Source organism: Solenopsis invicta, chromosome 12 (assembly GCF_016802725.1).
Source record: "Solenopsis invicta isolate M01_SB chromosome 12, UNIL_Sinv_3.0, whole genome shotgun sequence".
Lineage (NCBI taxonomy): Eukaryota > Metazoa > Arthropoda > Insecta > Hymenoptera > Formicidae > Solenopsis > Solenopsis invicta.
In genome coordinates, this window is record NC_052675.1 from 1,707,644 (window position 1) to 1,730,472 (window position 22,829).

The window sequence follows — 22,829 nt, forward strand, 5'->3', positions numbered from 1 at the left end:
TAGAATATTTTTGAAACTTATGACAGGAAAAGGGAAAGATTTGTCTAGGCTGTCTCGAACATAGTTTCCATTTATTTTGTCTGGGCTGTTTATATGTAACACAACCTAATGTAACCTAATTTATTCAAAATTAGCAGGGAAAAGAGATATTAAACAGTAATGCGAGTAAAAACAAATTAAAATGTAGGGAATGAATTCGTATTAATGCAATTATTTATACAAACGAGATTTTACGTACATTTTGAAGTGCGAGCCATAAAACGTATCTTAATGTTTTCGAAACGGATAAAAGGTTAATTACTTGATAGAAAACGTGCGACAACAATGCTATTTTATGGGATTTATTGAGATGTTGAATGAGGAATACAAAAGGTCGGTAATAGAAGAAAGAACTGCATTACCAATGATTTTTCAAGAAAACAATTTTGTGGCACTTGGTGCCACGGTGCGTCTGCTTAAGGATTAAAAGAAAATACAAAGACATATTATCGATAGTCAGAATGTTATGGTTTTTATTTTTTAGATACATTAACGTAAATTGAATTCTATTGATAAGATAAAATTAAGATGTCATCTATGTTGGTAAGATATTGCCGACGTGCCAAAGCGTACGCAGTTGTGTACCACCATACACGCTTGTACGAATAGGCAACCAGTTAGACCGACATGTATGTGAACGCAACACTCTGTACATCTGATATCTGATATCTGATACTTAATGATAAATATCTTGCATGCAGATGGAATGGACCAAACCGACTTTCCCCAGAGCGGGCCTAGCGTTACGTCGTTTCTGCGTAGCTGTTGCCGCTCCCTACAACAAGCAGTAAACACCCCATCCTGCGGTTGGCAATCTTGATTACACGCTTGGATTTGACGGTGGGCGGAAATTATTAAATAATTCGGAATTTTTATTAATTTATAATTTGTTAACTATCGCAAAGTGGTACAGAATTTTTCGATTCAGTTTGGTTCATTCTATCTACATGCGAGAGATTTATCATTAATTGTCAGACACCCAGTATATACTAAACTATATGTTTACAAGTTAGTATGATTGCGCCTAACTTTACGTAGAGGAGAAGAGGGTAATATGGCACTTATTTTTATTTCATTAAATAATTTTATTTATAATTAATATTTTCTATTAAAACGATTACATTTGTCAAAGTGTTGTTTGACAGATTCTATGCTCAAAGTAAGAGATATTTATTATTTAGTACGTGATTTATAAAAATCTAATGCCCTGCATAATTGATGGCAGAAAAAAAGTTATTGTAATACGGCTATCTATAAAAATAATTTTAAAAAATTAGTTTAAATATTAGGTTAAAAGAAATACAGTATCTTGTTACAAAATTATTATTTTTAATTTTCTATTGTTTAAAATTTTTCTGATTTAGAATTTTCCGTTCAGAAACTTTGAAAATACCATTAAAAATTTAGTTAGAAATATCATTTTATCCCTGTTTAACATGAAACAACAAGCATAAAATGATGTCTCTAATGTTTCTAAATACCGCTCTTTAGAATGACAATCGATTTATCGAAGAAATATTTCGATATAAAAATTTTGCTTAAAAAGCCATATTAATAAAATTCCATGTTATTGTTTTAACTTTGTATAATTCGAAATGTGTATAGCTGAATAAAAAGGTAAATAACAAAAGAAACACTCAAGTGTATGTACATTCGTGTGATAATACAATCAAATATAAGAATAATGAGGAAGTATAAGTAATTAAAGATGAAAGGTGTACCTTGAAAAAGTTTAGAAGTGCTCAAAAGTAAAAATGCCTTATAACAATTGTCACTTATTATGCATTGTCATATTAGCATCACTAAAAAACGGCGGACTACTAAATGAATAACTCCATAAGCAATTGTTAGAATACGTCACTTAATAAATCCAATCGGCTCACAATATTTAAAAAATGTTTTTAAAAACATTTTTAAAAACATTTATAAAAACATTGAAAATAATGGGTTAAGTGTCCTTTTTTTCATTTAAAAAATGTTTATTTTAACGTTAAAAAAAAGTTTTTTAAATATTATAAAAACATTTTTTAAACATTTAAAGAAAACGTTTATTAAACGTTAAAAAAACATTTTTTTAAACGAAACATAAATGAGCAAAACACTATTAAAAAAAAAAAAAATATTTTAAAAACTTTTGCAATAAAAAAATTTTTCGAAAACGTAAAAATTAATGGATTTACGCCCTTTTTTACATTAAACAAATCCTTTTTTAATATTCAGGTTTTATCTTAAGAATTTATTTTCGGTAATTTCCACGCGGTCATCCATCCAAGTCGCGACCTCGGTGAACGTTGCTTGATCGCTGCGAAACTGATCCCTCGTGATGATCTATAAACATTTTGTGCTAATACATGTGCATCACTGATAGATCTGGTCAATATATGTTATCGAAAAGACAAAATATATATAATTAAAGTATATTATTTATATAAATATATATAATTAAGTTAATTTTTTACTGATTTTCATAGATGTTATTGAAACATTTTTTAAACGAATTTTAAAATCAATAATAATTGAAAAATAAATAGCTTAAATGTTAAATAAATAATAAATAAAGATATTTTTATAGAGATGAAAAATAAGTAAAAAAATTAATATTCAATAAACATTAAATAAATATTAAATAAACATTTAAAAAATGCTTACTAAAATTATTTGTTTAATTAAATAATTCATAAAAAAAATACTTAAACAATATTAAATAAACGTTTAAAAACCGTTTATTTAATATTGTTTAAGTATTTATTTTTACATGAATTATTTAAAAAACGTTTATTTAAAAAAAATAAAATAAATATTAAATTAATATTCAATAAATGTTAAATTAATGTTTTTAAAAAAATGTTTTTTAAATGAAAAATTAACGTGAAATAAATATTAAATTAAAGTTAAATAAATATTAAATTAATGTTTTTTAAAAATGTTTTTTCAAATGAAAAATTAATGTGAAATAAATATTAAATTAATGTTGAATAAATGTTAAATTAATGTTTTTAAAAAATGTTTCTTTAATTGAAAAATTAATGTGAAATAAATATTAAATTAATGTTAAATGAATGTTAAATTAATGTTTTTAAAAAATGTTTTTTTAATTGAAAAATTAATGTAAAATAAATATTAAATTAATGTTGAATAAATGTTATATTAATGTTTTTAAAAAATGTTTTTTCAAATAAAAAATTAATGTAAAATAAATATTAAATAAACGTTAAATGAACATTAAATAAATGTTAAATAAATATTTCCCCAAATCATTATTTTAATTAATGTTTTATTATATTTAATTAATGTTAAACAAATGTTAAATAAATATTAAATAATTATTAAATAAATGTTTTCTCTAAATCATTATTTTAAATATTTAATGTTAAATAAATATTTAATAAATGTTTAATAAATATTTTTGTTATAATGAATTGTACAATGAAAAATTAATATTAAATAAATATTAAAAAAACATTTAAAAAATATTGTGTGCTGATTGGGACGGAGACAACAAAGGTAACCATGTTGTCGACAGTAGCCATAACACCTTTTTCTCCTCTATGGGTTAATCTCGGAGTTAACTAACCTCGATTGCCCATCTGCTTTATTTCAATTATTTTATGAATAAAAATTGTATTTAATACATAAAATAGTATATGACTAGCAAAAAACTTTACTCTCATTAGTAATTAACACGTTACTTAATTTTATTTACTCATATTAAAGAATATTAATACATTCCGGAAGTCTTAAAAATTTATTTTACTAGTGTTATAATACATCAGGTTTGTATATGAGGCATTGTTGTAATATTGTTGCAAAGTTTTATGCTATCTGAAATGTCAATTAGCTTCGATTTCCCCTATTATAAATTTTCAATACTGCAGTCTACATACGGAACAATTATATGTACATATATCCTTACATATGCGTATATCTTGCAATATTTTCTCTTTATCATAGGCGCCGACTTGGAAAAAATGTTGTGAGGGCAAAGCGAAAGCATTTCAAGTAATGATCTTTTTGTTAATTTTTACATTACCGGGGGACGGGTGGGACGAGGCCGGTAGAAGTTGTACATAAATATGCAAATTATGTACTGAAAGGACCACACAATAAAAAAAGTTTGTGTTAAATTTAACATATTTCACATGTCCCAAACGGTCCATCGAAATTTTTCTGTTAATTGAACTCAAGATGAATATGTTAAAAAATAACACAAATATTATGTAACAAATTAACACAAGAAAAATATAACACTGACATAATGCGGAAACAAATTGTAGAAGTATATTTTTTCAGTAAAATTAACATTTATAATAGTAAACACGTACATACTCGTATTATTCATTTCTTTGAGATTGTACATACATTTTAAAATCACATTTTAAAATCACATCGTATATTATTTGGTCATTTACATAAAAATTATGTTATTTTTACTCTAAAAAATGTTAAATGAAAATTCAACGGAAAATATTCAAATAACATAATTACATTATGTTAAAATAATACTCAAGTATGTTAAAAGTTTTATATAAAAATTGGAGCAAGGAATGATTTTAACGCAAAAACAAAATATTTTTTGGTGTGCAGAGAATAGAAAATGTACAAACATAATATTTATTGCACAAAAGGAAAAAAAAGTTTAATAATTTATATTATTATCGTAAAATAATTTATAAGTAAAAGTTTGTCGAATTTTGTTTTGATTAATAAATTCGTCAGCAATAGCATTTAAATCTAATTTCATTGTTTCTTCCATATGCACATGCAAAATACTTAAAGAATTTAACCGGTATTGTGTCATAGTATTTTGTAAATAAGTAAGTAATTTTTTTAAAGAAGGAAATGAACGTTCGGCTGTACATGTAGTTACAGGAATTATTAAAATTAATTTTATAAACTTGACTAACTCTGGCAGCAAATCTGCTATATGTCGTTCCTGCTATAGCAAACGAACTACATCAGCAAAACTCGTCATTGATTCACCGTTTAAACTTGGTTTTCTTTTTTGTATAATGTCATACAACATATTACGATGCAAAATTAATCGTTCGCAATCAACATCCGAACCAAAATGCTCTAAGATATCACGTTGAAATTCATCATCTCCCAAAACAAATTTTTCTGCTTTCATTAAAAACATATTTATTTCTGTATCAAATCTTCTTTCCAAACAATTAACAATGTTATCGGTTATTTCATAATATAGTCTCTTATACTTATTTTCAACATTTGTATAATAATCTTTCAAATTATTTTGAGATTCGTCGAATTTTTTTGGTATTTTTTTCTTGCGTTTTAGTTTGGGCGAATCAATTTCGAATATAATCTTTTTCTCATTAACTACTTTTCAAAATTCTTCAAACTGATTTCTAAAACTTTTTATAGTATCACGTAAAGTTTGAATTAATAATTTTACATTTCCAAAATAAAATTGTTTTTTTTGTATAGCAGTATTGGTCGCATCTAAATGACCGAAAACTTTTTGTAAAAGAGATATTGTAAACAAAAAAAAATCAAACGAGTCTATGTTTTTTAAAAAACCATTTGCTTTTGCAGCCGCGTCGGATGTATCAGATGAAGAATAATCTCTAAAAAATTCTCTCAAAGTGTTGTAGTTTTCACAAATTGAATGCAAAGATTGGTATCGTACTGTCCAGTAAGTAGGGCAAAATGGTCTTAAATTTGCCTTCTTGTTCAAATTTTCTTGTTTTATACCTGTATATTAATTAAAATAACAGCAACAAAATTAATTGGTAATATATATAGTTATTATATTTAAATAAAAAAACAAATAATGATAAAAGTTTTTGTTTCTTAAAATATTATTGCGTCCGCGGCACTTGTTATGCTCGGTTGTCAAATAACTTGATAACAGCAAGATGATAACAGCCAACGAGAAAGTGGCTCAGATAAATCACGCAAGAGAAATTAACGTGTGACTAATCTTAAAGAGACAAATCTATTAAACTTATATAGACTGCTGTCGTATATAAAGTTGCTGTATATAAATCTGCTTAGTTTGAAAACCGATTCGTATTATTTTCCTGCGAATTCGAACGTACACGATTGCGAATAGGGGCGGCACACATTTTAGCAATATAACGGGTGAACAACACGCGGACGCAACAACATGTACCTTTAAAAACTGCCAACCTTCTGGGAGAATCTTTTACAAAATTTATTCAATCTTTTGCGATATTTAATGTGTCTCGACATTCCGTTATGGACTTGATTGAATCTTGAACAACTAAATTTAAATTGTGCGCAGTGCAGTGAACAAAAAGAGCCTTTTTTTCAATCTCTAAAATTTTGGCTTGCACTCCATTGAAAATACCATACATGTTTGCTGCACCGTCGTAACATTGTCCACGAATATTAGAGGTTGATAAATCAAAACGACGTAAAATATCAAGAATTATATCTGTCAAGATTTTTGATGTTGTGCTGTCGGTATTGTAAAATCCAAGAAACACTTCTTCTACTTCTAAGAAATCATTCACAAACATAAAATGCAAACAGAATTGGTAACACTTAATTAATAGAGCTAAAATCGATCATTAAATGTCATGATCATAGTATTAGATATAGACCTAATAAATCTAAGTCGAAATTATTATACTGTAATAGCTTTAATCTAAGAGAAAAAATAAGTTTTTATTTCAATTTTGTTAAAACATTTGCTTTCCCTTAGTCAAATTTTCTATCAATAAATATTTTAATAAACTCATATAACTTATTTAAAGAAAAAAAATGATATATAAAGTAATTCTTTTTAATTTTCGTACCTGATACAAAAGCTGAACTGTTCTTTAGTAGCGATGTCATTCGTTTCATCCACAATAATAGAAAAGTAAATTACATTTTTTATGTTTTGAATTAATTTACGTAAAATAGAATGACTCATTATGTTCAAAATTTCATTTTGGACTTTGTGACTAATCCATTTATACGAATCTCGGTTCATCCATTTTTGTAATTTTACTGAATCTTCGGATCTCAAATTTAATAAGTTGCTGAAGTTACTTCTTTCATCAGTATGACCTCGAATTGAAATGCCTTGAACGCCGAGGTAACGTAACGACGATATTATTTTCAACAAACAGACACGATTTTCCTTCATTTGCCGTAATTTTTCACTCGATATATTTGCTGTTACATTGACATTTGTTTTTATGCTGGTAAATTTTAATACAGCTTCTTTATGACATGCTGACATTTCATGAATTCGAAACCTCTCAATCGCTTTATTCCAGTTTTTGAATCCACTCTCAATAAACGCATTTTCTATTTTTGAGGAAAATGTCAAAATATTTTTCTCATTCATAGTCTTACACACATTACACAAAGCTACCTTCTTTTCATTATTATATATTAACCACGGAAATTTTTTAATCCAAGACGATAAAAAACAACGTATAGACTTGTTAGTGTTATATGAGTCTTTTTGATGTAGTAGGCTTGATTGTCGGTAGATTTATTGGGTTCACTAATATATTTTCTGGTACCGGTACCAGACGTACACAAGAGGAACTTATCCATTTTATAATCATAGACTTCTCTAAAATTTCAAACATCTATTTTACACGAAAATTAGAACATGAACCTTGTATCTTGCTACAGATGCAAACCATTAACTCTTTCTTCTAATTTTTGCAGCATTCAATTGTTGAGCGGCAGGACCCTGCTGCAGGGTTGCCCAATTGTGCTAAGGCTGTCCAACTTTTGTTGGCGGCAGCACCATATCTAGGGAACTTCTAATAAGAATCCGTTTGTTTTCTGTTCCTGAACTCCCTGAATTAGTGTGCACTTAAAATGAAATAGATATATATTTGAAAGTTAGTTAAAGCAAGAAAGATCGTTCCAGTGCAGTCTAGTGCAGGAATAGAAAACAAGCCTAATCTGTTCACAACAAAACGACGCGCCACTTTTAAATCGCTGCGCTAACGTAGCGTATCGCTTAGCCGACGCTTTCTTATAATTTTGATCACAAAAATTATTTTCAGTTAAAAAATCTTTTTTAAAAAAATAAAATGGTCATAATTATTGTGGGGGTCAAAAATGCTCTGCCCCCACTAAGTCGGCGCCTATGCTCTTTATTGAATAAATATGTAATTTTATAACAATACATTGTGCTTTTTTAAACAAAACCAATCTTTTTAATCTATTTTTATAAGGAATAAGGCTCACGTTGTTTATAAGACTTATTGCAATGATTGTGACGTTTCTTATGTAAATGAAACGGAATAATTAAATATCCGTTTAAAAGGACATAAAAGTAATATAAAATTGGACCCAGATAGATATTTGGCTAACATATAAATTTTATTCATAATATGGATTGAAATAATGTTAAAATTCTTGATTATAAAAATAGTTATCATAAAAGACTTATTTCTGAAATAATTCCTATAAAAGAACAGAAGAACGGTTTGAATCGTAACAGAAATATTGAATTATTATGGTTCTTATTTTAATATTCCAAACAAACTCACTCGCGTGTAACACTATATAATACTAAAGATTTTTGTATACACCTTAATATTGATATTATTTATCGACCAACAAATAAGAAAATTCTCACAGTCATCTTTGATGTACAGCTATGACATATAGAGACATTCCTGACAACACCATTTTATCTTAGTTTAATTTTTATTCTGCGATTAATTATCTAATGCTTAGGAAGTCGAAGTTTTGAAGCTTTAAACCTTTGAAATTTCGATACTTTAAAGTTTCGAAAATTAAAAATTTATACAATTATTAATATAATAGTAACAGTAAATATAATAGCAATAGTAAAAATAGTGATAGGTACACATTTATAAAATCATGTGACGAAATTAGAAAAAAAATATTTTAATGTTATAATTATGTGATTAAATTCAAAAATACGTATTTTTAATCGCTTTTATTTGTTTTATTAATTGACTTTATCTGAATTTTTCATTTATAAGATTGTCTTATGTTAAAGAATCCATGTCAAAACCATGTAATTCATATTAATTTTTTATTCATTTATTTTTATTCATTTATTTCAGAATCAATTTATTTTTTTCTTATTTCTTAATCTTCTTAATCTATTAAGGCTAGTCCAGCAAGATTACCCAAAAAATAGCAATTAGAAAAAACTATTGCATGAAGAAAACATTTCTGACGTAAGCTCATTATAAAAATCAATTTTGCAACAAATTGTTACAAACAAATTATCTTTTATAAATATATCTAAGAACGGTTTTTAAGCAAAACAGCAACATTATAGCAAATAATTTTTTTGAAATTACTTTTACATTGCATTTTTCATTTATCCATCTCAAAAATATTCAAACATGCAATTGTTTACGTGATCCTTTGTTGATCTTTTGATCCGACATGATTTCTGACCTCTTAGAAATTATAGCTTCTTATAGACGTTGTATTTTTTATGTTCATTTTTATATTAATTTTTATCAGATTTTATGATATTTTCATATTATGTTGTTGGTGATTTATTTCACATTTTAATCATTTTCATCGATTTTGTTTCAATTTCCAATCCTTAACATTATTGTTTTATGCTAAGGAAAATTTATAATTAGTAATGTTGAAGCATTTATATTAAATTATTATTTCTTTTTCATACATTTGAGAATAAATTTATTTTGCTTTTTTTAATCTTCTTAATTTGTTGGATTGTTTTGTTAATCATTATTTTTTCTAATGTATCGAGTTTAATTAATAATATGTAATGGTTTATATTATAATCCTTTCAAATTTTTTAGAAATATTTTCACACATTTTGAGGATATCTACTTTTTTATGCTCAATGTTTGTAATATTTTCTGAATAAATTTATCATTTGCACGAGTATATTTTTCGAAACTTTAAAACTTTGAAAGTAACTTCAAATTTTGAAGTTTTTAAATTGTAAGCACCTTCAAAGTTAACTTCGAACTTCGAAGGCGCTTTAAACTTCGAAACATCGAAGTTAACTTCAAATTCTTTCAGAGCTTTAAATCTTTAAAATAAGTTAAAAGTAACAGCTCTAGTTTATATAGGTTCTTTGCATGTTAGAATTTGATGTCGTACTTAAAATTGTTAATCAATTATTCAATAATTTCAAATAGGTTTAGTATCAGAATAGTTAATAGGTTCCATATTAAGCTGAAAAAGACTAACAATAAGTATAGTTAAAATGTATACGTAATATTGTTTGGGAGAATAAATCCTTATTGTTTATGTAATTTACACTATCTATTAATTTGCTCGTAATTGATTGTTTCCCTTTTTTATATTTTGCTTTAGAAACAAACAAGAGTTTACAAATTTATTATTCTTATAGGTTAGACACATTACCACTCGTGTTTCTTGTTAATCCATTACGTAGTGTTGTCACATTTTTATAAATACTAGAACATGAACATTCGAAGCAATAAAATGTTATAACTTTACATTTGAAGTTGAGTGAATAACATTAATGCAATCAGTTTTCTTTGCGTGCCATATGTCAGCGCGTAGGCGATATTTTCTGCATATATCTGTAGATACATGGGATTTATAGTTTTAACGCACGCCGGTTTTGAACGATCTATTAGAAGAGACTTTCCTGGTCAGAGTTGCTTTCGGTAGTTCGCCTTTGTTTTCCAGAAGGTGGAGATCAATTTTTAAATCAATTAAAAACCGGTTTAGAGTTATATATTGTTCTAGATTTAAACTCGGATCTTTGGCACGGAGAGCAAACTCGCAACTTCTTATACCACATCACTACTAACGTAATCACAAAATTTTCAATTTAAAATATTCATTATTAATAAAGCTGTACCAAACGTAAATAGGGGACCGTAATACCCCACCTTCTCTTCTATCAAAATTAAAGCTAAAAATATAATCTACTTTGTCATCTGCATCTCTTTTGCCACTTTACCTCATTGTCAACGTCGTTTAATGTTTATTAGAAGCAAAAAAGTTATTTTAAAAAGTTTTCCAGATAGTACAGGATATCCTACGGACATCTATTTTGTGTCCACTTTTTGTCGGGATCCTGGACCATTGTAAGCTATAGGATATACATTTGTGGACAGTTTAGGGATATCTTTGAGCTTTCTATAATAAGCTATTAATCGATGGCATAAGTTGTAAGCCATAAGAATTGATCAATCACAATCGAATGTTAAAAGTATATTCGACTGTGATTGATCAATTCTTACGGTTTACGACCTATGACACTGAGTGATAACTTATTCATGAAGTAAGATTAAGAAGACGTAAGAGCAGAGATTGAAAGTGGTCACGAAAAATGTCCCGTGGACCATAGCGTTGCTATCTTTGACCAAATGTTAGACCAAGATAAAATGCCAGTATGTATCGTTTTATCTTTGTTTAACATTTGATGAACAACAAGCATAAAATCAGTATCCAAGATGGCGACGCTAAGGTGCACGAAACATTTTTTGTGACCAACTTTTTTCTTCCCAGCCTATGCAGTTACAGTTCCCTGAGCTTATTGTAGAAAGTTCATAAATGGACACGTTTGCATGTCCATGTGTTATTCTTGCTCGTTTTCTGTCTATCAACGCTGCATCTGCATACGTAATTCGCGTCCGATTTCTTTTGTTTTGCTGTCGCCATATTGCTCAATATTGTTTGAAGCCGTGACCGTCGAACATGTTTTTCGGCCCGGTCCGCAAAATTTGTGAGAACTGCTGATTCAACCAACGAATAGCCATATACTTCATGGTAAGTATTGTCGTTCCCAGGTCTTCGACATCGTCGAAGAGCGTCTCGGTGGTGCCTCTGCCGTTTTACAATTTCGAACGCTCCGACGATCATCATCATCAACCATCGACTTAACCTAGCCTAGCCTAGCCTAGCTACGTCGCTGAAAAGCATGACTCACAAACGAAACAGTAATATATTAAGAATGGTTTTAATTTTCTTGGAGGTAGTATGTATTCTGCACACGCTTTTTGTTCTTAGTCGTTAAACGATAGTTGTTGGTGTTGTTGCACAGATATTTTACACAGCAATAAAGCGTAACAACATCGACAACTATTCTTAAGGATAAAAAGCAGTACAAAATACATACTCATTTTCATATCGACCAAAACCTTTCTTAATATATTATTATTTCGTTTGTAAGAGCTTTTTGGTGACGTAGGTGAAGTGGTGATGATCATCGGAGCGCTTAGATGTGAGGAAAACATCTCGTAGAGGCACCGCCAAGACACTCTTCGACGATGTTGAAGACCCGCGAACAACGATTGTTACCAAGTCTAAAAAAGAAATAAACTAAAAAAATTTATCCTAATATCCTCTATAAATTAAAAATTGGTGTGCCTTTTTTACATGTCCATTTAACATCCGTTGAGATGTCCATTGGATATCTATCTAATATCCTATGCACATGCTAAAATATCTAGTTTCATAAATGGATATCCCATGGACGACTATTTCCGAAGCAATGTAATAAACTAGTATAACATATTAAATAATATTTTACATATAAAAACAAACTAAAAAATAAACTTTGTTAAAATAAAAAATAATAATTTAAAATAATTTTTTTCTTTTTTGCTTTAAATAAATAAAGTATCAACAAACACATACATCAATAGTATCAACAAAAAAAATATTTTTTTATATTAATAAAAATAAAATATTACGTATTAATAAGATTAATATAATTTTTTATCTGTGGAAACTAATTTTTATATTTTGTTCCAATACTTTCTGAAATTTATTTTTATATTTGTCTGAAGAATTTGTCATGAAACATCCTGGTACTATGCATTTTACCATTTTTATTTAAAAAAAATGAATTAACGTTGATGAATAAGACAAATGAGTTCGAGTATCTAACCTAACTTTATAGCTGTCACACTTGCACAAACGGGATGTCACTGACACATATCTATGTATAATTTTTTTTTAACCAATATGGCGGAGAACGGTTTCCCCTGCATGCCTGAGAGAATACTCCCTTTTGCTTAAAGTAGGATTTTCCGTAGGATGCTAAGTCCCTCTATTCTTAAGTTTGTGAGCTAAAGAGTTTATTTTATTTTCTATCCGTATTTGGGTTTTTTTTCGATCCAAACGCTCTTTAAAAATTTTTGTGGTATAAGAGTAATATGAACAAGTTCAAGCTTTGCAATTTTTTTAAATATCTACAATATTTTGACACATTTTATTGGATAGAGTAATGATTACAATATGCAAGAATGTAACGACCCAGTAAACACAAAGTTACAACATAAATGTTAATTGTAATTTTCCACTCAATAATGTAACTGTTATACAGGGTGATTTAGAATAACCAGTTGTCCTTCAGGAGACGTATTCCTGGTAGAATTCTAAGACAATTTTTCCTTTGACAAAAATTTAGCAGAAGCTTAAATTTAGAGATATAAGCCGATTACGTTAGCGTATCACGGGTCGAATACAGAAGGTGTAAAGGGGCGGCACACTCACCGTTACGCGCGGGTGCTTTGTGAAGCACCTGCTGCGCTCAGCTGATACAACATACAAGAGTCTCTCCCCCCCCCTCTCTCTCTCTTTCTCTTTTTGTCACATCACAATGCTACTTACGTATTATTCTGTACAATGATCAGTTAGTTGCCTCAACGATGAGACAGATCATAGATTTCTTGATCCTCTTGTAAATCATCACTTTAGTATCACATTTCAATATTACAATGTATTACAATACGTAAGTAAACATGTCCAAACTTGTTCACGCACGCACGCACACTCTCTCTCTCTCTCTCTCTCTCTCTGTGATAAGAAAAGTACTAACTTTTTAATTGACTGGCCGATCAATCAAAACGCTCTGATTGGCTGACCAAATCAAACCCCCCCACCCCACCTCCACCGGGCGCAACGGGGATATATAAGAACCACCACAACCGAAGGGAGCTCAGTATCGGTGCTCTCAGCCCTGATGATGCAAGATGCAATGTTTGCAAAACGTCGGCAAAGTGCCCAACACGCACGTGGCATCCATCCGGAAACCCTCTCAGTTAAAGTACTAACTGTTTCTAAAAACTCGAAATGTATCATAAGTACTTATGTAGATTTCGTACAATTCTTTGTTTGATTCTTTGATTGTACAAAAAAGTTTCCTGGCACTTCTCTTATCAAAATCATTAAAATCAAGACGGAACATAATTATATTTTTAAGTTAAAGTTAGCATTGTAATGTGACAAAGAAAGAGGGGGGGGGGAAGAGAGACCTTGCGTGTTGTATCAGCTAAGCGTATCAGTTGAGCGCAGCAGGCGCCTCACAGAATACTTACGCGTAACGGTGAGTGCGCTGGCCCTGCGTACTTTCTGTATTCGACCCGTGATACGCTAACTTAATCGGCTCGAAATCTAAGCCTTTGCCAAATTTTTGACAAAGGAAAAATCGTCTTAGAATTCTACCAGGAATACGTCCCTTGACGGACAACTGGTTACAACTGAATCACCCTGTATAACACACTCTTTATATAATAATTACATTCTTGAGTTGAAAATTACAACTAACATTTATATAACTGTAACTTTGTGTTTGCTGGGGATAATCTAATACCACGAGAATTTCCCAAAAATATTGAGATCGAAAAAAGCCGAACACAGTTAAAAGATTAAAAAAGTTTTTAAGTTGATAAAATATATTTTATAAAATATTCATAAAATTTACTTTTGCGGCACTTATTTATGTATCAAATTTACGAAAAATCATTAATTAATTTATTTTTTTTATAAATAAAAGTGCTTTTCATAACATTACTTGTTAGTATTCCACGATCCTTCTGCTATTCCACGAACGCATCCTTTTTTCTTGTTAATAGATTTTAAATTATGTTCGTTCTATGTGTACCCGATACACTTCTACCTATAGAGTGATTGCAAGAACTCCGTGGCTATACAATATTTACTAAGTTATTGTTAAAAAATATGATAGTATTCCACAACCCCCTCCTTTCCTTTATTTTTTAACATTAAAGTTAGTTCGTCTTACTACAATGTTGTAAAAATATAAAATTTTTGTGTTTTAGGTCAATAATACTCGATAATAATATGGGCGAGAAAACATTTAATCTTACATGGAATAATCACCTGGCGAATCTGTCGGGTTTATTTGAAGCTCTTTACAAGAGTGGTTCCCTGACAGATGCGACTTTAGCTTGTCAGGGTGGCATGTTGAGGGCCCATAGATTGGTATTAGCAGCATGTAGCCCTTATTTTGAAAGGGTATTTAAGGAACATTATGGGGAACAACCCATTCTCATTTTAAAAGGTATACAATACATTGATGACATTTTGGCGAAACATAATGTCTTTAGTGAAACTGTTTCTTCAAATTCTTTGTATAATTTAAAATTTTTTTAAATTTTTATATAATTTTATAACTTTCTAAAAAATTTCTCAGATTTTTTTGGATGTATTGCAACACTTCAAAAATGTAAAAGTCTACAGTTTTTTTTTTTAGAATTATTTGTGTTGGATAAATACTAATTACTGACACATTAAAAGATTTTGTAATTTTAAATATACTAAAAATTATCTTTTTTTAATTTATTGTGACATTAATTTAACAAAAAAATTAATTATTGCAAAAAATATATTCATTTTTTTAAATAAAATATTGCCGAAATTATAATTTTTAAAGATTAGAAAAAACGGTGTTTTTAATTTTGCGTGGATTTTTTATTTACTAAACAAAACAGGCATGCGCTACATGCGCGCTACAAAGCTTTTGGTATTACATGATTTCATTCAAATTACAAATTTAATTATGCACTATTAATCCCATAATGTACAGGGTGTCACAAAATATTCACTTATGCTCTCGTGGGTTGATAAAGCAAATAAAACTGAGAAGAAAACTCTTTTACCATTTTTCAAAATGTGCAGTACTTACCGAGATAAAATTTAATATAGTCGGTAAATGAGTACATACTTTCCCTACCCATCGCACACGAGGACCGCTCGTTCGTCGCCAAACCATAGGCAGCCGACGCGGCAGGCGACGCGGTGAGAAGGGAAAAGCAGCAATTGCTGTCTTATCCGTCTCACCGCGCCGCCTGCCGCGGCTGCCTATAGTTTGGCAACGGACGAATGATTTCCGCATGCAGTGGGTAGGGAAAATACGCGCTCATTTGACAAACTTTACTAATTTTTATTTCGATAACTATTGCAAATAATGAAAAATGGTAAAGGACTTTTCTTCTTAGTATGACTTGCTCTATCAACCCACGAGAGCATAAGTGATTATTTTGAGACACTCTGTATACATAGAATAAATAATATATGTCCCATTTTAACAAAAAAATCAGATTTCAAAAGATTACTAAAAGAAACATATCCTTTTTGGAATCCGTATTTGCTTATCCGTATTTACTTTTTCTGAGGAATCTAATGGTAGTAAACACGCAAAAATGAATAAAAATAGAAAGAAAAAAAAATTGCTGCCACTTTTATTTTAGAGAAAACTTGATAACACTTTTGCGTGAATGAATTAAAATGCATCCCATCTGATACATTTTTATCGCTCAGGTGTCGCTGTCGAGGAAATGGAATGCCTCTTGGACTTTATGTATAGAGGATCTATTGATGTAGCGGAAGAACATCTCCCCTCGCTTATAAAAACTGCCACCGATTTGGAGATACGTGGTCTTTCTGGGGAACAAAGAAACCAGGAGAACAACCGCAATCTCTACACCAGGGTCGAGACGCGGATGCAACGGTGCCATATCGAAACCAGAGTACACACTACTGAATATATCAAGGAACCGTCGATGATCCCTTTTCTGCCGAAGCATTCGACCATTGATTCAATGGAGGATCACATTAAAGTAGAGGACATCGAAGTGGAAGATGATCCGATGGTTATTGACGGACACGAAGACAGTTTTGACGAGCTTCCGCGATCTACAGAAACGCAAATTGTAAGTTTGGTTAATATGCAATTTAGCTTGTTTTAAGACATATAAACGAAGTCTTCATATGACCTGGAATTGTATCAATAAATTTAAATTATAAGATTGGTCATACCAGTCAAAAGCAGATCTTAATGTTCATTAATAAATATTCCCATAAGTATAATAATTTCCAGGTATATTTTCAAACATTTATTAATTTCCCCAAATTAGGCGTCGTATGTTTGCCGGATTTAACGCAGCTTTTAAGTAGAGCCAGAAATGTAATATCATAAAATTAAATTATTGCTAATTAATTCAATAATTTGTTCACCTAGGAAATTATTATTGAACACTAATTATAAGATCTGTTTTTGACTGACATAACCATTCTTTTATATATATTTTAAATTTGTTGATACAATTTCCGGTTATATTAAGATGCCGTTTATATCGTATATACGCGTCAACTGAAAAAGACGCTCATTTAACATTATCGGTTGCTGCGATAAATATTGCCAAGTGCCTCTGTGATCGAACTAGCTACTTTTCATATGAGATATAAGAAGATCCAGATTCTAATTCTAACCGAGATAACAATTTTCGTAACAAATTCTTTACGGTTTTCAGGATTATAGGGATCGTAGCGATGTTTGTAAGCATCAAAATTATTAAACTGATTAGCAATTTAATTGCGTGATATTTATTTATGGTTCTTTAAAAGTTGCGTTTTAAGTCCAGCAAGTTGTGATGTGCAGTTTGGGAGAACTACTAAATGTTTACAAATTCACCTAGGAAATTATTATTAAGTATTAAGACTTATTTTGGGAAATTTTTATCTAAACAACATACAGACACATACGTACACGCCAGTACACACACGTACAAACGCATACACGCACAAACGCATACGATTGTGTCTCTTCAACACTTAACTCTGAGACTTGACTCGAAATAGATTTCAGTTATTTAGAAAAAGACTACGTTTACACGTCACCATTAATCAGGTTTAATAACATTTTGTTTTTTTACTTTACAATCGTTCCATTCTTCAGAAGAATACTCATGATTGATCAATTTTATAACATTGATGTTATGACTTCGGCGTAAATCGAGCAGTGTAAATGTAGTTAATGACAGTATCAAGCTATGAGCTAAGTAGCTTAGAAAGGCAAATTTTTAAGGATAAATTTTAGAATAAATTTGGTTTTTAATTGAGCTTTGAAAAATATTAAAGAAACGTTATTTTTTACCGTGAAAAGAATAAAAAACTATCTATGGTATTTACATTTAACTATATAACAAAAAGAAATTAAATTTGTTTTTGTTTTCCGAATCCTAAGTTGCCATTAATTTAAGACGATATTATTAGTTTCTTATATTAAAATGTAGAAAAAAAAAATACTTTAACTTAATCTACTTATTAAATTTTTAAACAAATATAAGTAAAATTAGGACTGATAAAATTGTTAAATATAATGATAAAAAGATAATCGCTATTACCGGTCAACAGCGGCAGCTTGATGCTTAATAACATTTTTTATGTCAATTTTTACAGTTACCAATTCACGCAAATTGCATACCAATTATTTATCAAACTTTAAGACACAAATTGGGGTTAGAGTATGTCATAAGTTAAATTGATAAACAATTTAAGACTTTGATGCTAACAAACATCTTTAAAACACTGTAAAGAATTTATAGCAAAAAATATCTCACTAGGTAACTCAAAAATAAAAAAAAATCTGAAACTTTGTGTACAAATAGAAAAGTTCATCTATACCACAAAAAGACTTTTTGTTTGTACACAATTTCAGTTTTAGGGGGTGAAACACCATTTTGAAGAAAATCCGTCTTGAAAGCAGAGACTCCCCTCCGAAAGTTAGCGGCCAACGGACAGTCAGCCGCCCGAACCGGGATGTCGGGCTCCCGGGGGTTTGACGGGCTCCCAGCCTTAGATTCGCACTCCCGCATCCCAAGCCAGGGCGGGTCAGCCGGGCAACTACCTTGCCGCTGATTCCGCCCAAGGCGTACCTGCTCAACAGTGGAGAGGGTAGGGCCCCCTGTCCGATCTTGTCGGCGCTCTATGAGGGTCCCCCTCTCCACTGTTCCTTCCCGGCTCCCCCTTTCTTTAAAGAAGGGAGGGGGCAGATTTAAAGAGGAGAGATCAGGAACCTAACCTAACCTAACCTAACCATTTTTTTGGAAATTTCCAAGTGGTCACCCATCCAAGTCGCGACTCCGGTGAACGTTGTTTGACTTCTGTAATCGCCGCAAATTGATCCCTCGTGATGACCTGTGAACATTTTATGCTAATACCTGTACATAACTGATAGATCAGGTCAATATATGTTATTGAAAGGATAAAACATGTATAATTAAAGCATATCATTTATACGACTGGTGTTCGATAAGTACTTCTCCTTCTGACTTCCATCTCTTTGGACCACTGAAGGATGGACTTTACGAGAAGCACTACAGCAATGATGGGGAAATTATTGATTCGGTAAGAACTTGGCTTAGACACAGATCAGTAGAGTGGTACTACAGCGGTATACAGGCTCTCACATTAAGGTGGCGTAAAACTATAGAATTGAATGAAGATTAGTCGAAAAATAGGGTTTTATGGCCAAAGATTTGGGGAACAATATGGTATTTGAATCCTGAATAAAACTATCTTGCTCTAAGAAAAAAATGTGTTGCATTACTTATCGAACGCCCCTCGTATCAATATATATAAAGTCATATATATTCTGGAATTATTCGGATTGAAAGCACGGATTAAAAAAGTTAGACAGCTTGTTTCGGATTGTTGTCGGATTCGTTCCAATTAAACCTTGAGAAATTGCACGAATTAAGAAGGATTGAAAACCTTATCTGGACTAACTTTGGATTTGTTTGGATTGAATTTACGGATTGAGAAGGCTGAAAGTTTTTCCAGATGAGTTTCTGAATCATGCACGGATTGAAAAAGTTTGAAAGTTTATTTTGGGCTTATTCGGATTAAACCTCGAGAAACCGCATTGATTAAGAAGAATTGAAAACCTTGTTTGAGCAAACCTCGGATTTGTTTGGAGTAGACTCACAGATTGGAAAGGAATGAGATTATTAGAATAAGCCTCAGATTCATTCGGATTGAACTTAATGATTAAGAAGGATTGAATGACTGCTTCGAATTTATTTGAATTAAAATGGTAAAGGATGTACAAATTGAAATTGATTTCCTAATGTATTACGGATTCAATAGGATAGAATTTGGAGTTGATGAACGAATTGAAAAGGGTTACAAATTTGATTCGGATGATCTCGGTTTAGTACGGACACAGATTTCGGAACTGTTCGTAAAAGTTTGGACAAGCTTGTATTAAAATTCTATTCAAAACTTTTACCAGGGAGGTGAAGTTAAATAGTTTTTCAGCGTAAGAAAAGATAAACTGATAGAATAAATTATTCGTTTTCGATTATAAAATTTGAAAAAACATAAAATACAATATAATATACTTTATATTATTTATTTAAATGGAATATTTGCAACAAATTTTTGCAGTATGTTACTTACTCATCGGTTTGTCACATTTCAAACATTTATACGATGTTTTTCGGTAAACATACATAATGAGCATGTTTTTGGTTTGGCCATTTTATTTTTTGCCAACAAATCGCGAGAATCTTGAACTTTGGGAGTCTGTATAATTTAAAAATCTTTTATTTGTACACACAATATCGTTTGCCATGTTGAAGAAGTTAGATGATGTGTCAGAAATAGCTTGATGAGAGCTACATTAAGATCTCGTACGTAATTTTTGCGACATTTTTTCGAATTATCTTTCAGTAAATTATAAATTATAAATGAATTAACGCTAGCTTGATCTAACATCCAATAAAAGTATTGCATATGCCATCTATTGGAATGAGATGTTTTCGGAATGCAACCTGAAATTACGATAACTCGGGAGAAGAAACGTACAATAGTTAAGTTACCTTTACCATACGTAAGTATGCTTTTATTCCTGTTGCAAGAAAGCGGTGTGTTCGTACAAAATAATATAAGGGGCAATATGGCTGACAATAAATGTTGCCAATACAAGAAAAATAAATTAACTGCAAACGCTACACCATCTACATGTTTTCTTTGCAGTAGTAAAATCGTGACATTTTTTTATCAAAACGCAGAAACAAACTAGTCTCTCGTTGGTCAGAGTATAAAAATAGAGTAAAAAATTATGGAAAATGTTAATCAACTTATTTTTGCTTATTAAAGATAAAATTTCTTTTTTTATTGACAATACATATGTTTCTGACACACTGGGTGTAGTGCACCTGTAACTTGAAAAAACACGACTGTGTAAAATTTCCATTCGATTCTCGGAGACTACTATCGTGGAGAATCAGTAGTGGAGATATTAAGAGAAATATTCCCCGACTCCTGTCCCTCTAATTCTTACGGTTTATAAATGCCAAGCATTTTAGTAAATAGCCCGGGTGTACTAATACTGAAAGCTATAACTTTTAAGCCTCATAATTTGAAAATCCTCAATGGAAAACTTTATAGCACTTTGGAAAGCACTTGAAATAGAATAATAAATAGGAATTTTTTAGTTTCTGTTACGAATGTATCTTATTCACTAGCAAGTTCTTAGCAATGGAAGTTTATGTATTGTTTTCTTACCGACGGAGCATCCGTCCCTCTCTCTCTCTCTCTCTCTCTCTCTCTCTCTCTCTCTCTCTCTCTCTTGTGTGCTGTGCTTTTTGCTCGCTACCGGCATTATAATAAACGTGGAAGTTCACTAACAAAATCTCAGTCTTATTTTATTAACATAACAATTACTTACACAAAAGTTTCTCTTATTATACGTTCCACGCTTTACCGCTTCATGATCACCAAATCTAATATTTATAATTAAATAAATGATTACATCCCGTATTTTTTTATTAATACGACTTTATTTCATCACTGTATGCAGAATTATCAAATATTTGTTTATTTTATAATAAACAAGGTTTAAAGACTTAGCTCAATAAATTTTGACATCCAATTTTAAACAATTTTTTTTTCAATGACTGCACGCATGATTTAATAAATTTTCTACTAAATAGATTTCATCACAAGAGTAATAAGTTTATGATGGTACCACATGCATTTATTAATGCAGAAGTCTCGCTACTTCATATTAGGAGCCTCCATAATAGGCGACTTTACTTTATACGCTTTAAAAGAAAAAACCGATTTTATTTAAATGGATGTTTTATGACCTATAAAGTGATTATGGGCACGTATAGAAAAATACGTGTCCCTTATTTTAATTTGTACTACAATATATTAAAGGCTCATCAAAATCGAAGGGAGACATTTTTGTATGTTTCTTTAGTGTTCTTTTTTTTCTTAAGTGTAATTAAAGTAAAATGCAAATATCTCGAATGAATAAATACATATTTTACCAAACAGCACAATAAAGTATATTGAAGATTTTGCGGCTTAATCCATTTATATATTTATATTAAATACATATTTTTAAGTAGATTTTTGTGATTAATGTGTAACAGTGCGCACTAGTGCATCCAACCAAATTCGCTGTCAATAATTAGACACCACATTTCATAAAAGGATATTTGAAATATTTCAAACCGCAGGTGTGAAGCAAGTTAATACTGTATAGTGATTTCAATATTTATTAATAATTTTCAGAGGCGTATACCACCTCCGATGTATAAGCGAGAGACCAGATTCAAAGGACAGAAGAGAGTATCTGTGGGCCGTGTAACACGGAACAACGATCCATTGGAATCGAAGTCAAAAGATTCCTCGCGAGAATCGAGTTGTGAGGATTCTTCGAGGATCGTCAAATGTGAGCCTAGTTTCAATGACGGGTCCGCGGATGTTGCAATATCAAGTGTACAGGTAAGCGAATTATCCAGTCA

At 30.4% G+C, this 22,829-nt stretch overlaps 1 protein-coding gene across 10 annotated transcripts in view; it reads left to right on the top strand.

Annotated features, from left to right (window-relative positions):
• The window catches only part of LOC105203493 (zinc finger and BTB domain-containing protein 14), a 62,974-nt gene that overhangs the window by 19,784 nt on the left and 20,361 nt on the right, over positions 1-22,829 (top strand). For 4 of the 10 annotated variants that reach the window (XM_039456293.1, XM_039456294.1, XM_039456297.1 and 1 more), the window contains 3 exons: positions 15,048-15,289; positions 16,549-16,940; positions 22,597-22,809. In XM_039456293.1, the coding sequence (XP_039312227.1) occupies positions 15,070-15,289; positions 16,549-16,940; positions 22,597-22,809 (825 nt within the window). In that variant the 5' untranslated portion in view covers positions 15,048-15,069. Of the gene's footprint in view, positions 1-740; positions 880-9,841; positions 11,064-11,120; positions 11,749-15,047; positions 15,290-16,548; positions 16,941-22,596; positions 22,810-22,829 lie in introns of those variants that run through there. The other 6 variants (XR_005576100.1, XM_039456300.1, XM_039456295.1 and 3 more) reach the window with 5 other exon arrangements.